This window comes from Pipra filicauda, unplaced genomic scaffold (genome assembly GCF_003945595.2).
Source record: "Pipra filicauda isolate LSUMZ 115617 unplaced genomic scaffold, ASM394559v2 scaffold206_size1356665_pilon, whole genome shotgun sequence".
Lineage (NCBI taxonomy): Eukaryota > Metazoa > Chordata > Aves > Passeriformes > Pipridae > Pipra > Pipra filicauda.
The window spans coordinates 837,878-853,971 of NW_024104317.1; the positions used below are offsets into that span (position 1 = coordinate 837,878).

Genomic DNA, 16,094 nt, shown 5'->3' on the forward strand with positions numbered 1-16,094 from the left:
AAGATGCAGCAATAGGCTTTGACAGGAAAATACCAGAAGCTGACTTTTAAATTTCTAGTCCATTTGAGTATATAGGGATTTTATTTTTTTTTTAAGAAATGATAGGTTTCTGTGAATTAAAGTCTTTATTCCATCCTTGTGCACACAGCTGGGAAAAGTTGCTCTTCACCAGACAGCTCTAATACAGAGAATAATCAAATACATCGCAAACAGGAGATGCTTATGGCCTGATCACTCAAATAATTGCTTTTTGGAGGAAATAATTTAATTTTGCCCTAAAAAGAGGCATTAACTTCTCCCACTGTCTTTCACCCTCCTATTTTTATTGCTAAGAATTGTTTTGGGGGTAACAGAGAATGGGGTTTCTCTCTACTTTTTTGTCAGCTGAGAAGGTGGCAAAACAAATTTTTTGAAAAGCCTTTTGTTAGGGAAGGAGTTTAAACAACTTCTAATACTGTTTAATGAAAAGTAAAAAAAAAATTTGCAAAAAAGTTGATGTCAATGTGAACAATGGGTGGGACTCAATGGGAAACTTCATTGCCCTTTTACAGCAGGAAATATAATCTAATGATGTAATGTGAAACTCAGGAATGTAACACAGCATCCAGTAAGTCACTAAATTATTTTCTTTTCCTGGCTGTCATCAAGTTAAGTTGGTGCTTGCACACTGAATACTTTGAGGTTTTTTAGTGGGAGAAGAGGATTTTTGTAGCTGGTGGAAGTTACAGAACCTTTGAGTGTGACTTGCAGTTTATAATGTAGCATTTCTTGTTAAATGGCAGGCGAAATAAACCACTAAAAGTAGTGCTTGATAAATGTATTTACAGGTTTGTTTAGAAAGTATGAAATTCAGCTGCAGCAGTAGTTAAAAAGTGTATATGATAGCTAATCAAATGCTAATGTTGTAAAATCAGCATTTGACAAAACCACATGCTTTTGCTCTTAAATGCTTAGTGACCTGTGCTGTGTCATAGTCAAAAATGTCGTTCACTGAGAGTTAAGGCAGGTTGTGTTGCAGCCTCAGTCCTTAGGGAGCAGTGCAGAGGAGCCAGGTCCTGCAGTGAAATGTTTTGCACAGTGTGGGTGATCTGCCTCTGTCAAGCTTTTACTGATGTTTGTATTTCTAACCGAGCAAAACAGTGTTCCTTTTTGCTGCCACTCCACCATGTACTAAATGTTTTTAAATCTTTCCTTTCCCCAGAAAAGCAAGAAGAGAAAATGGCTTTGAAATTTGATTTTCTTTAAGCACTGCATGCTATGAAAAATTAGTGTTGGCATCCCGAGCCAGAGTAGTTAAGAGGGTCATTGTTACTTGTTTCTGCTTCCATGCAGGAGATCTATGGCTATGATCTATGTCGCTGGAAGTTGGTGCTAGTTACTGTAGGAGTGATCTGTTCTGGTGGGTTTCTTCTCCTCCTCCTCTACTGGATGCCTCAGTGGCGTGTGAAAGCAACGTGCAAAAGGACTACGCTCAAGGACTGTGAAGTGGTTCTGCTGAGAACAACTGTAAGTCTGCTTCTCCCGGTTTGCAGTTCTTTGGCATCCCTCTTCCTGCTTGCTGGAATACACAAATCCTTGCCTGCAGTGCAGACATGGTTGTGTTTTACAGCACGGCAGAATTGTTGCTCCTTGGTGCTGTATGTAGGTTTGCTGCCTGTATGGGAAGACTGACAGCTGTTTGCAGCTGACATAGCACAAAGAAAGTCTTTAGCTTTCCATTTTAAGAATTAAATACATGAATGCTGTTGTCATCAAAAGTTACAGAACAGATACCTTTTTCATATAAACTGATAATGTGGTTTGCAGGTTTCCCCTCCGTTGTTCAGCAAAGATATATTTGTTGAAATAAGGTGTAACTGTTGACCCCGGTGTGGTTTGATTTCAAGACATTTTTTTCCCTGCACAATTGCTGTGTGTAGTCCCTGGTTATGATCTTGTGTTTAGTCCTCAGTTATCAGAAGGTGTGGGGTGGGTGCAGCAATCCCCATAGTTCCTCCAACTACAGAGTAATTGTGAAGGCCCGAATTTGTCAACCTTCAGGTACCAAGACTCATTGCTTACAAAAAGAGATCTTTTGTTGCAAAAAATATGCTTTTAGAATTGTGGAAAGAAAATTATTCTTAAGGTAGCTGATGCTGGGGATATGTTCTGTAATTATGGGTGGGCTCTGCTAATCTTTTATCTGCAGTTGACACATTTTGCTACAGTTGTTGTAGTTAAATGCTGTTTAAATGCTGTTTCAACTAACTCATTTCCCCCCCTCTTTTTAAGGATGAATTCAAGATATGGTTTTGTGCAAAGGTTCGCGTTATGCCTTCTTTGGGAGCCAATCCTTTACAGAATCCTAACCCTATAGTACACAAGGTTTCAAATGGCCATGCTGTTCATTTCTGTGAATCTGCTGCAGAAGAGAATAAAAACGATTTGAAAAAATATTTGCCTGTAAGTACACCTGCAATACTGTGGTTGCTAATTATCAAGTATCTCAAGTACTGCTGAGAGTAAACACAGTACAGCACACGTGAGCTTCTACTTTTGTCTAGAAGGCTAACTCATTCTTTGGGTGGAACACAAATCTTCTCAATAACCTTTTACTGGAAACTCTGGAATGTTTGAAAGATTATGTTGAAAGAAAAGTATTTGCTTTTCAGTGAAGCTTTTCTACATTCACTTACTGTCACTGCCTAGAATAAAGTCAGTCAGAAGAGAGGTGTTAAGTGGTGCCAGTTTAATATCTGTGTCTGTTGCCTTTGCAGATTCGTTATTTCACGCATCACAGTGTGAAGTATTTTTGGAATGATTCAGTTCAAAATTTTGATGTTGTACGGTAAGAATACTTTTTGCTTTTGTGTTGTGCTTCAAACATTTTTTAAAAGGTACAATAGAACATGCTGAAAATTGGTGTCATATTCTGAGCAGCTGTTTTAGGTCACTGAGTCTTTGTTTGAACCAGAGTGAGCACAGGGAGATTTTAAGTCGGTGTGAGTTTGGAAGAAAGGTGTTTGTTTGATCTGCCTTGATCAAGCATGATTCCTGCAGGGTGACAGGCTGCATGCCTCTGCAGGCTTTTTGCCTGTTCTTGGAGTGCTATTTGAAAATCAGAGCACCTGTTTATAGATAGTAGTTGTACTTCTGTAAACTCTCAAAAAGTTTGCTTCTGATGGAATAAATTACATTTTTTGTGTTGCTGCTGAGCTGGACCCAAATGGAGAAGGGGAATTCACCAAATATGTTGTTGCTCATCTTGGTGTAGGTCTGCTGCAAATGAAATGGAAAGTTATCAGCAATTAAAACAATTTAAAGAAATGATCATAACACAAGCATTTACAAAACTGAGCAATCCTCCTCTAGGAGGGTGGAAATGTCTCAGTTCATGTGTAAATAGTTAAAAACTTTGTATGCATTTTTTATGTTAAGCTTCCCATGAATTACAGTGGTGCAGGTAGTGACACTTGTCATTTTGCATTACAAAGTCCTGTTTTCATGCCTATAGTGTTCCTAAATTAAACTGTTCAAAGGGAACATTTCCCACAGATGAGATTAAGAAACTTTACTTGTATGTTAAGAACAGGTATTGGAAAAAAATCATATGACTCCATGTGTTTAGAAAAAAATGTTGTTCCTTAGCATTAAAGCACTGACTTGAAACTTGGCATTTGTTGGCTGTTTGACTGTGCCTTTTGATGTTCTTGTGATAACTCAGTCAATTTATAAGCCCCGGAAAAAAATCTCAGATATGCCTGTGAAGTTATGTGAGCATTTATTCAATCACATTCTTGCTGATAAGCCAAACTTTCATTTGTTTGATGTATTAGCCATGGCTGAGCCTGACCACTTGTTTAGTCAGGTACAGTAGCTGAGCTGGACATCGTTATTTAGCTATTGAATAATAAAGAGGAGAAAGAGCTGGATCTGAGACACTCTGGATATTGTTAGAGCACTAAATCACTTTTTCACAAGGTCAGATAAAAGTGCCAGTTTCCTACAACTTTTCTCTAAAGTGAATGGTCATTTAGTGAAGTACTGGATACCACATGCAAAATAATAGCTGAGCTTATGAATGATAAATAATCTGAAAAGAAGTCTTAAAAGTTTGTCCTTTACCAAGATACATTTTCCTATTCTGCTCTTCAGTTTATGTGTATAAACCAAAAGTTGGTATTACCTAATAACATGGTAGAGAATCAAGTTAATACTCGAGAAGAGAGAGTATATGAGATAAAGGCCTTTAAAGTAAAATCTGTAAGGCAAGCAACACACTTGTACTTGTGATCTAAGCACAGTCCTGCATCATGGAGAGGATTCACTCTCTGCAGCTGCTTATACAAGTACCCAGGGACAGAACAGTTTGAGTACATAATGAAAGATGTAGCACAACACAGAAGGGAGGCAAATTAAGATTTCTTGGGCAACTAATTCAGTTATGAGAGCTTGAGTTTCATGTAATTGTTTTTATATTACCATCATATTAAGATCACTGTTTTTAAACACAGGAAATGCAAGTGTAATTGTTCTTAAACTAAATCAGACTTGGTCACAAAGCCAAAGAGGATGCAACTCTGACCTTGGCTGTCTGTTTTGTTTTAGCTAGTGTCAACTGAGTCTCTGAGTGGGTTGATGAATGCTTTATGTAATAAATTGTGTGCACACAGGGATTTCTTTTTTTTAATGCCCTGGGAATTCAGTCTGTACCAGTACTGTAAAAAGCAGAGAACATCCTGCTAGAAGGTAATATTTTCCTGTGCATCCAAAGTATGTCCATGAGAAAATGGCTGGATATTGGGCATGATACTGTCTGATTTACTGAGTTTGGTAGTTAAAATGATCCCATAAGTGCAAACATAATGATGTTTCAGATGTGCTTGCTTATCTGCAGGTCTTCTAAAGTACAGCATTCGCTTTCACAGCATGTAGAAAAGTCCTGTGAAGATGAGTCTTCTGGTGTTAAGAAAGAACTGAAAATGTAGACTGTACTTTTCCTGGTCATGGACAGCATTTTGATAACAAGATGCTGCAAAGTAGCTGTGGTACAGATTTATTTAATAAATTGACTAATAATTATTTCTAAAATACTTCCAGTACTGCTTAGAATCAAATGAAGATAATTTAAAGAAATATTAATGCATATTGATTGCTCACTTTTTAGAGGTCTTTGAGTACTAGTTATGCAAGTATTTTACTTCATTTTTTTAAGTGTGTCTCATTTTTGCTTGAAATAGGTATGACTATCCTGCAGAGTAAGACATGCCAACAAAAAATCTGCTGTTAATGTTTCATTGGTAACTGCAGTTCTGACAAAACCAGCTTAAAACATAGACTTGGTTATTTTATAATACAGTGCACCTCTTGGCAAAGACCTAACTCTTTTGAGTTACTCAGATTTACTTATAAATATCAGGTTTCTTAAATAACTCATTTACTTTTTCCTTTACTCAGAGGTCTAGATGAATCTACATTCTGCTCTGCAATTCACAATGAACACAGCACAGGACTGACAAAGGAAATGCATGATTACAGGTAATATTACAGTATTTGAGCTGAGAATTGTTTTTGTTCCATTATGTGTGCTCAGAGTACTAACAAGACTAGAAGGCAATAGAGTGAGCAGTCTTGTTATGAAAGAACCTAGAATTAAGTTACAGCTTAAATTGAAGTATAAAATAATTGTCTTTGTATTGGAACATCTCACTGTGTGAATGTTTTCTGATAAACACCTTTTGAAACAATATGATACATTAAAGGTGCCACAGATTTAGCAATATGTTATACTTTCCCATATTAGTGGAATTACTTTCACATCAGTAAGACTCCTAATAAAAATCTCATCTTTTTTTTTCTATTTTTCTTTTTTAATACAGAAAAGCATTCTATGGAATAAATGAAATTGCTGTGAAAGTGCCTTCCATTTTTAAGCTTCTGGTTAAGGAGGTAAGATCTTTTTAACAAATTAAAGAAAAAAACTATATAATTGAAAAGTTACTGTAAGTGCAGTGACTGTTGACTATTGGAAACCTTTCCCCAGAGCCCAGCACTGTAGAGCAAAATTATATGGATGATTTTTATTGAGCTCTTCATCTCTCCTTTGAGCTAAGGCTCTAAGAGGCCTGAGCTGTAAACTCTTCAGAGTTCACAACCTGATGCCTTAGCAAGGACTTTAGAAAACGTGTCAGAATTCTTGGAAAGGGTCAGCACCTTATTTAATTTTTTTAGTTAATTTAAGACATTAAATGACAGTGTTCTCCATGAGGAGCCCAGGTATCATATATTACAACATATGTGGTGTTGTTTATACTTCTGTTGGATTGGTTCCATTGTCTTTGTGTTAGATGGATTTGAATAACTGGCTTGTTATCTATGTGCTGTAATAATGCACAATAGAATTTTGAACAAAGAAACTCTCCAACCTGAAATAACAGAGTAAGAACTTGAGGTATCAGTGCATTCATTAATAAGAAATAGAAAATAACATCTCAATTCATTTAAGAATTATCACTGAAAGTGCATCAGATGTTCCTGTCATTTTGCTTTGAAGTGTAGGGGAAAATGCATACAGTCTTCAAAATCTGCATTTGTGTATTATTTTAGTGAGAACTGTGCTTTCAAGAGGTCAAGGAAGTAGTGGAAAAGTGGGATCAGCTTGGCAGAACAGACAAAAATTATGTATAAAGAATTGAAATGTTTGTCTGCTTCATGGAGGATGATAATTCTGACTTTCTTCTGATGGAGAACCCATGTGACCTGTTGGTGTAACTCTAATGTTCTGTCACTCTTCTAGGTTCTCAACCCTTTTTACATTTTCCAGTTGTTCAGTGTGATATTGTGGATCACTGATGAGTATCACTACTATGCATTAGCAATTGTGATCATGTCTGTAATATCCATTGTTAGCTCACTCTACACCATTAGAAAGGTAAGTTCAAAGATGCATCTTTTTGGGTTTTTACTGATTGCCTTATTTTACTGTGAAATTGCCTACAAATCTTAAAGAATTTTTCAGAGTTATACAGGTAGAATATTGTTACACGTTTTCCCTTTTTGAGCTGAAAGAATTTGGATTTACAGTTTTCTTTGAGAGTGTTGCTAACTTTTCATGGTGATGAATCAGTAGGTTGGCTTCAGGTAACAGAAACACCACCCTACTTAAATAAAACCTGGACACAAGTTTATGTACTAAATTGTATTTGACAGAGGATTCTGTCTTGCATTATTTGCTTCTGTTTGAAAAAGCCCAACAGAGCTGAGCACCGGTGTAACGTGTGGATGTGTTAAATTGGTCATTCAGTTTTCTTTGTAGACTTAGCTGTAGCTGATGGAAATCAAAGTAGTAATCATCCTTAAACTGCAATCTCTGAATTCAGACCAGAGGGGGGAAAAAGGCCCTCTTACCTTAATTCAAGTTCATACAACTACTGCAGCTTTCTGTTTTGTATGTGAATGACCAAATGTTTTTATAATGTTTTGCATGACAGCATATATTTGCTTCCAGAGTGCTGTTTGAAGTAGGAACCTGTACAGGTTGAGGCACTCAAATTTTATTTGCCCATAAGTTTTCTAAATTATGTTAAAGAGAATGTTTGTTGTTAAAGAATGTTATTACAGAATCTCATCGCTTCTACTTGTAGAGCTAGAATGTACATTTAGAAGAAGACGACGACAAGCTATGCTTTTCAATAACAATCTTTTCTTCCCTTTGCAGCAATATGTTATGTTACATGACATGGTAGCAGCTCACAGCATTGTAAGGGTTTCTGTCTGCAGAGGAAACCAAGGTAAATTTCGTGGGTGGTTTGAAAGGTTGAATTTAAGTTGTTCATAAAGTGTGAGTGTAAAGTGAGTGTGCATCTGTTCTTTCTTTGACCAGATTGAAATGCATGAGTTTCTTAGCAAAATTGCATGGGAAAAGGAGAAGTTGCAGAGTGGAATGTAGATAGCATAATCTGTTTGGGATTAGCCTTCTGGATGGTATTTTTAGTGAGCATCAGGTTTGTTCTAGGTTAGGTGCTTGTCCTCTTCCTGTTTCTCGTTCTCTACCATTCCACTTACGTAACAACTTTCATTGTAGTTTCTTTCTTGACTTAAAGATGTGCATGCATTGGGTCTCCATTACAGTTTATTACCCAGCAAGGGCTGCACGTTGGTTTCTGGACTTTTGCTCATTTGGATACCACAGCAGTTAAAGTTGGTTGGTTTGTGGTGTGTGATGTTGTTTTGTAAGACATACATTTGTGTTGGACTCGTGTCTTTTTACTGAAGTGACACTAGTTAATTGTTAATATCTCTTGTACAAGCTTGATTCCTTTCATTTGTTATGATGAACTATAGTCATGTGTTTGTGATGGAATTGGGCTTATCAATGGCTTTTTCTGTATATTTTTAAAATCATTTCATGCCATTAATGAAATGTAATCTTAATTGTCACCACCTGGATCTTGGCTGTGAGGATCTTTATCAGATTTTGTAGGTGGTGGCTATTTTCAAGTAAACTTTTTTGTGTTTTAATTCTCAGAAATAGAAGAAATCCTTTCCACCGACCTAGTGCCTGGAGATACCATGTTGATTCCATCTAATGGGACAATTATGCCCTGTGATGCAGTACTTCTCAGTGGTACTTGCATTGTAAATGAAAGTATGCTAACAGGTAAAGTAAGCTTGCATGGCTAAATGTATTAGTTTATACTTGTGTTCCTGCTTTACTTGCAGTATGTACTAGCAGAAGCGGATATGTTTATTTTGCTTGAAATGTGTCTGTTCTTGCAATTACACATACTCCTAAATACGTACATACTTGTGTTCTGCTTATCTGCAACAGCAACCTGGTGCTGTTTGGCAGTCCAAGTATGGTTTCTTATTGAAAAGATTTCTTTGTGATAGTTTGCCTTCCTGCCTTTTCACTTGATGTTCTCAGTGCAGTTTGAATTCTACAGCATTGCTTCTTCAGAAAATTTTTGCCCAAACTTCTTAGCTTCTTCCAAGAATGAAGGTAGTGAATAGAATTGTATTTAAAACCACAAATCATTATCTCAAGTTGTGCCTGCATACGCTGAAACCAGGGACCTGATGTGTTTGAAGAACACATCAGTGAGTAGGATGGACTTTGTATTATTCCTAGGATAATCTGCCCAAACTGACAGCCTTTAGAGGACTGTAGTTCAGAGATTGTGTTTTATCATGTTCAATTTTTTTGAATATACTTGAGCCTCTTGCTGCTGCTAGCAACTGATAAAAATGGATTGCAGCCCTAGCTTGAGTGCACTTGGTCACCGAAGGAGCCGAGAGTAATTTTCTTCAGCTTCTGATTTTTCTGAGTAAAGATGGGGTGATGCTTTTCAGCAAGATAAGGAAGCTTGTCCTGTTTATTTCAATGAACTGTATTTTACAACTATGTAATTTGAAGTAAGAGGCACAAAAGCTGTATTGGTGAATAAGGAATAGAGTTAAATAAATAGCATTTGGGTAAGAAATCTGGTGAGCTGAGGCTAAGAGGTGAGAGACTACCTAATAAAATGCTGGAAGGAAGATTGCTCCCATAATCTGCCTCTGTGCTGGCGAAGTGAGATTATATTGTGTTACTTGTAGTTGTGAAGGATAAAATGTCCTTCTTTGATCTTGCTTAGAGACTCTTCTTCCATTTAAGGTGAAAGTGTTCCTGTCACAAAGATTAATCTGCCGAATCCTTCAGAATATCCAAAAGCAATGGGAGATGAACTCTACAGTCCTGAAGTGCACAAACGGCACACTCTGTTCTGTGGAACCAATGTCATTCAAACCCGGTTCTACACTGGAGAGTTGGTCAAGGCTCTGGTAGTGAGAACAGGTACTGATTGCTAAGTTTGTCACTTGTTAATGTACTACTCCCTTTTGTAGGTGTATGTCAACTGGCTGATACTGCTAAGCTTGGATAAAGGAGTGTGCCCCAACTAACTTGATAAATGTCTTAAAACAGTGATGGAACTAGATGGTCTGGAGAGTATCAGTGACAAGCAAGAAAGGGATCAGTCTTCAGCATCAATTTAAAATGTATTTGAATGCATTTTCAGGCCCTTTAGATGTCTTCTGTGGTGTGTTGGTTGAACTATGCGGAAAAGGTTTGACATACCATCAGATTGGGGGGTAGTGGGGAATAGCTGATTTTAGTGGAGTCTTCGACAGTGCCAAATGTTCTTCTTTACCCACAGTTTTGTCAAAGCACATGGCATTTGTGTAGAAAAATTAGTTTCATCTCTCTGTCTACAGAAATGCTTATTCATACTAATATGTAAGGGATTTGGGGTTAAATAATACAGATGTTTTACTAAAAACAATTGCACAGGCTAACATAGTTGTGGGATTCTGCTTTACAAAGATCATCTTAGGAAAATTAGTACAACATAAATGAACGCAAGCTACAATCCAAGATACAATAGAATTGAATAGAAGAAAATTTTGACTAGACTGCTAGTTAAAGCAAGTTTTCCACCAAATTACTTCATCCTAATTAACCTCTTTCTCTGGTGTCTTCTCTTGACCTTCTGTTAGTCTATTTTAGCAGTAAATATTCTGATTTTTTTTTTTTTTACACTGAACTCATTGATATATTTCTAGGGGCTTTTATTAGTCTTTTTTTTCAAAGAAATATTTCTCTTCCCTTGAACACATCTGCCCTTTAATAATGTCCATCTCAACTTGTTTTGTTTCTTAAATAAGAAATTTCATGAGTGCAGCCTGAAGTGCACATACAGCTGGGTGATCCCCAACAGCAACAGAAATGAACTGAGCTGCTGGAGGTGTATTCCTTCTGCTCTGCAGGAAGGATAACACTTTTTTTTGAAGTTTGATACCAATACCCTTTTGAAGTTTGATACCAATACCCTTACAAGGAGAATTGTAGCTGCTTCCAACATGCTGAGTCCTACTCCTCTGACATCTGAAGTCATGTTTTTAGTCTGCTCTTTGCCTGTGACAGTGAGTTGGCTCCTGTTGTAAACAGGATGAATTGAGCTCTGTGGACTTTGTTCAGGTTTTACATATGGACAAGTATGCTTTTCCTGCTATGACTATATATAGAGAGAGGAGCAAAGTGATATAAAAATCCTTTGTTCTTCTGTCTGGTTTGCAGGGACAACTTTTAGGCAAGTAGAGAATTTCCCTCTCCACAGAACTGGATAGATGTCACAGCACTTGTAGCTTCTTGTTCCTAAGATATTTGATAGTAAGAACAAAAGTAACCCTTGCATAGTGACAGACAAGTAAAGATCCTTTTATCTGAGGGAGGGTGATGGCTCAAATTGAAGATAATAGAAAATGTAGTCCTTAAAAGAATTCTGAGAGAGCAGAACTCCATCTGTTTGTGTGCAAAGGCATGTAGTCCTAATCTTGTCATAAACCAGGATATATGATGGATCTGCTGGGACTGTACTCACAGTACTCTTCAAGTTAAGCCTTTAACATGACACGTTTGATGTTACAGCTGAAATACACATAAAATACTGATGAGCTAAATGTATTCATTTTTTTTGTTCTGAAACTCAGTTCATGAATATGTTAGTATGTATGTCATTGTGGCTTAAATTGTAAATAATTTAAAATTGGTTATTTTGTTTTAGAGAACAGAATTGTTCACTGCATGTCCAGTGTGTTCTCAAGGACACCACATTTTTCTTTTCTTTTACTGTTTTACCCTGATGTGTTGTAGCCTATGTGGCTACAGAACCTTCTGCAAAACCATTAAAAAAATCAAAAGTAGTTCTTATTTTTTTGTTGAGTACTATTAAATTACAAAGCATTTATGACTAAGTACATACAGACATGCTGAACTTCTCTGAACAGGCCTGTGGTTTGTGTTCTGCAGTAGCAAATTCAAAGCCTGGAGGCTTCATGCCTTGTTCCTCTTGCAATGAGCTGATCCACTTTAAGACTGATGCAGTAGATGCTTTGTTCTGGTAGAATCTTGTATGCCACATATCGGGGTGGAGGGCTCAGCCTTTTTTGTGGTGGCTTGCAGACTGAGTAGCTGTCACTAATGCCAGAAGACCTGACATTGATGTTGAGGTTGTAGTAATAGACTTTGAAGTCTAAGCAGATAGAAAATGTTTCAGGCATACAAAATTGGGCCCTGGCGTTGGCTTCTTCACAGGTTGAGGCGAAGGTTCAAGGAAGATCTTGGAGTATCTATTGGTTGTTTGACTGTAAGACCCTTAGAAGGGTAGTCAGCTAGTTTAGGTGTCAAAATGTGATCAAGAGGTGGATTTCTCCAAAAGATGACTCTCTGCGCTGCAGTTTGTTTCTGAATCTTTCGTTCTGGCTGTCAAGGAAATTACAGCGACTTTCCATTTACGTATGTGATGTTGGACTCCAAAAATAACTTCATTTTCTTTTTGCAAGAACTGGCTTAATTAGACAATAAATATACCAACTGTGAGGGACAAAATGCAGTACAACAAACTCTGCCATGCCAAACCATGTGAGGGTTTACTGCTGCTTCAGAAAAAGGGTTTGTTTGCATCAGCTCATGTCCTTGCCATAGGAGAAAAGCACTTAGTATGATGTGCACGTACATTTTTGAAGCACCTTAATTACAGTATTGCAAAACATCTGTTACTGGATATTGAGAAACAGTCATAATGAAATTAGTAGCTTAAGGGTTTTATTGAGGTTTTTAGTATATTTGAATAACTTTGCTGTTGTTTATACTTTTAGTAACTAACTGCTTTTTATTTCTAGGCTTTAGTACTGCTAAAGGACAGCTTGTTCGTTCCATACTTTATCCAAAGCCAACTGATTTTAAGCTCTACAGAGATGCCTATTTGTTTCTTCTGTCTCTGGTGGTGGTGGCAGGCATTGGATTTCTTTACACAGTTGTCAATAGCATCTTAAATGAGGTATGTTTTAATTTCTGGTCCAGAACTGCCTTATTTTAGAAAAGGGTTGACTATGACTTCCAACACACTTCAGATGCTGAGAAACAATTTGATTAAGTGAAAATTTCTTTGCTTTATTTTGTATCAATAGAATGAGAAAAACAGGGTTACTGAGAACAAAATGCATCACAGAAGCAGAATTTGTATATATTACAGAGAAACTTGAGTTTACCTCAATTTCTGTTGACCCAGCTACTAGATTTTTATCTTTGTTATACGTAAGATTGCCATCTGACTGATATCTAGTTGGAAGAAATAGGATACAGCACATCTAAAGCATGCTGCGAGCAAAAAAATCCTTATCGAGAAATTGGTAACTGATAACCTGATAACTGTAAGTTTTTTTGGTTTGTTGGGTTTTCGTTCCCCTCTCAAAGTTCGTCATTATTCAGTTACTATTTTAAAGTAATATATTTTCAGAGGGAAAAGTGGAAATGTGAAGTTATGGGTTGTGGATAATTTAGGACCGGATTAGTGTGGTTGCTGATGGTGGGTGAAGATTGTGCGAAATGTCTGGGCAATCCAGAACACGCTGTACTGGGCTTTGCTCTTGGTAACACTTCAGTGGCATAGTGAATCTTTTAAGCAGTGAGATCTTGTTCATTAACTCTGAGCTTTGTTGCAGGTTCCAGCCCATACCATCATCATCGAGTCTCTTGACATTATCACTATCACGGTGCCTCCAGCACTCCCTGCTGCCATGACTGCTGGCATCGTTTATGCACAAAGAAGGCTGAAGAAAATTGGCATCTTCTGCATCAGCCCACAGAGGATAAATATTTGTGGCCAGCTGAATCTTGTGTGTTTTGATAAGGTTAGGTAAACTTTGGAACTTTGCCATGTCTTACAAATGGGAATTTGTATAGACAAAAAAGGAAAATTACTTTTCGTATAAGTTAGGTCATTTTTTATCTCTTAGCTTCCAGGTATTCAGTGTTTGCCCTCTAGTAACTCTCCTAATTTATTCTTCTCTAAAAAGTAGTTATAATAGAGATGCTTTCTTATCTCAAGACTCCCAACTCCCAGCTTACTACTGGCACCCCAGAAATGTGGGAGTTGAGGTTTATTAAGAGCTTTATTTAGTACACAAGCTTCTGAAAAATTGAAGTGTGAAGTCAGACTTGTTTCTTGTTTTCATTCATTTCAATGAAAAGCCAAGACAGCGTACTTTGTCATTATTCCTTAATAAAAACATGAGTGAAAGACAGTAATGTCTCTAGCCAGAATTCTTTGCTTTTGGTTATTTCCTAAATAAAATTTATTTTCCTCCTTAGATTTTATCTCAAATAATAAGTACCCACACTAAATTTATTATTTCCCTTGTAAATATATTCCAGTTACTGGTTTAGCTATGTAAGAAAGTACTACTAAGGGTCAGTACCTATTTTCCTTTGTTCCTGGTCTCTGAATATTGAGATATTGAGCTATCATCTTTGCATTTTAAGGATCTGTTTCATTGTCCTGTCTCTAGCAAGGGGCATGATTGCCTTGAACTTTTTTTGAAGTTATTTAGTGGATTTGGAACTTAGTTACCAGCAAAAAGCAAGGGAGATACGCTATCTTTTGTCCTGAAGGCTTGATTTGTAAATGAATTTGAAAGAAAATATGTCGTTCAGGTGTAATTTGGCTAAATAGCTGTTAATTTTTGCTTTACCTGAGGATAATTTGTTTCTGAAGGCTTTTTCTTACCATGCCCCTTGGTCTGTTTTGCAGACTGGCACACTCACTGAGGATGGCTTGGATCTTTGGGGAATTCAACGGGTGGAAAATGCTCGGTAAGGGTGAGCTCAGAGCTGATAGCAAATGTGATACTCAGTTGTGCTGTAATGGCTTCAGCAGAATAGAATAGAATAGAAAATTAAGTGTGATCTGATATGTGCTTGTGTTTCTGTAATGAGCTGTAGGAATGCCACTGAAACTATGGCTTAGGTGTAATTCAAGTTGTAACTCCCTTAGGAAGCTGAGGAGGAATTTTCTTTGTTAAAGTCTGAGACCTTATTAGGTTCATACAGCAAAATTGTTGCAGTTCAACTGTTGCATGTTTCCTTAATCCTGTCCTTCTAAGTGATGACTTTTTGGTCTGCTAAAATGAATGAGCTTCGCTAATTGAGTTAACGACAAAGTGATAAGAAGCCTTTTTATGGGGTATCAAACTAGATAGTGAATGAGTATTTGAAGTGGAGTGTTTGAAGGAGGTAGAAGTTGTGATGGTTTCTGAAGATTCCAGCCCAGAGTCTTAATTTGTTTTCTGTGATGTGTGAAAACAAGAGTGAAGAGACTTATGCAGTCAATTTTCTTCTGTTAATCTAAACAAACCTTTTGAATTGGCTCATAATAAATAATTATAGTGCTAAGTATATTATTACTTCATTGTTTCAGTTTCCTTTTGCCGGAAGAGAGGGCTTGCAGTGAGAGCTTGCAGAAGTCCGAGTTTGTTGCTTGCATGGCAACTTGTCACTCCCTTACAAAAATTGAAGGGGTACTTTCTGGGGATCCACTTGATTTGAAGATGTTTGAAGCAATAGGATGGGTAAGTGCCCTTTTTTTCCCTGAAAATCACATTACAAGAAAGTAAAAGTTAATGAATGTATAAATTAGTTGATTTTTTTTAAATACAGATTTTAGAAGAAGCAACTGAAGAGGAAACAGCCCTTCATAATCGAATCATGCCAACAGTGGTTCGACCTTCAAAACAACTTTCCCCAGAATCCAAACAAGCAACAGATCAAGAAATGGTATAAAAATTCAAAACAATTGGTTTGAGTTAAAGTTAAGCAAATACATTTTGCTGTATGTTGTGATTCTGGCTGATAAAATTGGAATGGGATCAGAACTGATAGATAGAAGAAACATGTTTAAACTGTTGTTGAAGGTAGTGGTTCAGTATAGGCCAGTTTCAAGGTGAGCAAACTGAGTGTCAGCATTACTGGCTTACAAACTGGTTATAAAGTACAGTAATGCTTTTTGAGCTTATGCCTTTTAATATTAGTATTGTTACCAAATTCTTACTGTGCTAGTGAAGTGCCTTAGGTTTGCTCACCTTGCAGTTTCAGTTAAAACAATGGTTTGTTAATGTCACTGCATGGCATGGAATTCTTGCCACTGTTGTACCTTAGAGATCTGTTAAGTTCTGAGTTAAAAACAAGAAGACGTACTTGGCAGATTTAAAAGTTTGTTCTACCCGTATTTTTAGTGCTT

General features: G+C 37.0%; 1 protein-coding gene across 3 annotated transcripts in view; it reads left to right on the forward strand.

Annotated features, from left to right (window-relative positions):
* Window positions 1-16,094, forward strand: part of ATP13A3 (ATPase 13A3) — a 57,450-nt gene that overhangs the window by 22,238 nt on the left and 19,118 nt on the right. For all 3 annotated transcript variants that reach the window (XM_039380887.1, XM_039380886.1, XM_039380888.1), the window contains 14 exons: window positions 1,333-1,506; window positions 2,272-2,442; window positions 2,757-2,827; window positions 5,437-5,517; window positions 5,859-5,928; window positions 6,776-6,910; window positions 7,697-7,769; window positions 8,507-8,638; window positions 9,635-9,814; window positions 12,700-12,857; window positions 13,522-13,710; window positions 14,610-14,671; window positions 15,276-15,426; window positions 15,515-15,631. In XM_039380887.1, the coding sequence (XP_039236821.1) occupies window positions 1,333-1,506; window positions 2,272-2,442; window positions 2,757-2,827; window positions 5,437-5,517; window positions 5,859-5,928; window positions 6,776-6,910; window positions 7,697-7,769; window positions 8,507-8,638; window positions 9,635-9,814; window positions 12,700-12,857; window positions 13,522-13,710; window positions 14,610-14,671; window positions 15,276-15,426; window positions 15,515-15,631 (1,764 nt within the window). The remainder of the gene's footprint in view (window positions 1-1,332; window positions 1,507-2,271; window positions 2,443-2,756; window positions 2,828-5,436; window positions 5,518-5,858; window positions 5,929-6,775; window positions 6,911-7,696; window positions 7,770-8,506; window positions 8,639-9,634; window positions 9,815-12,699; window positions 12,858-13,521; window positions 13,711-14,609; window positions 14,672-15,275; window positions 15,427-15,514; window positions 15,632-16,094) is intronic.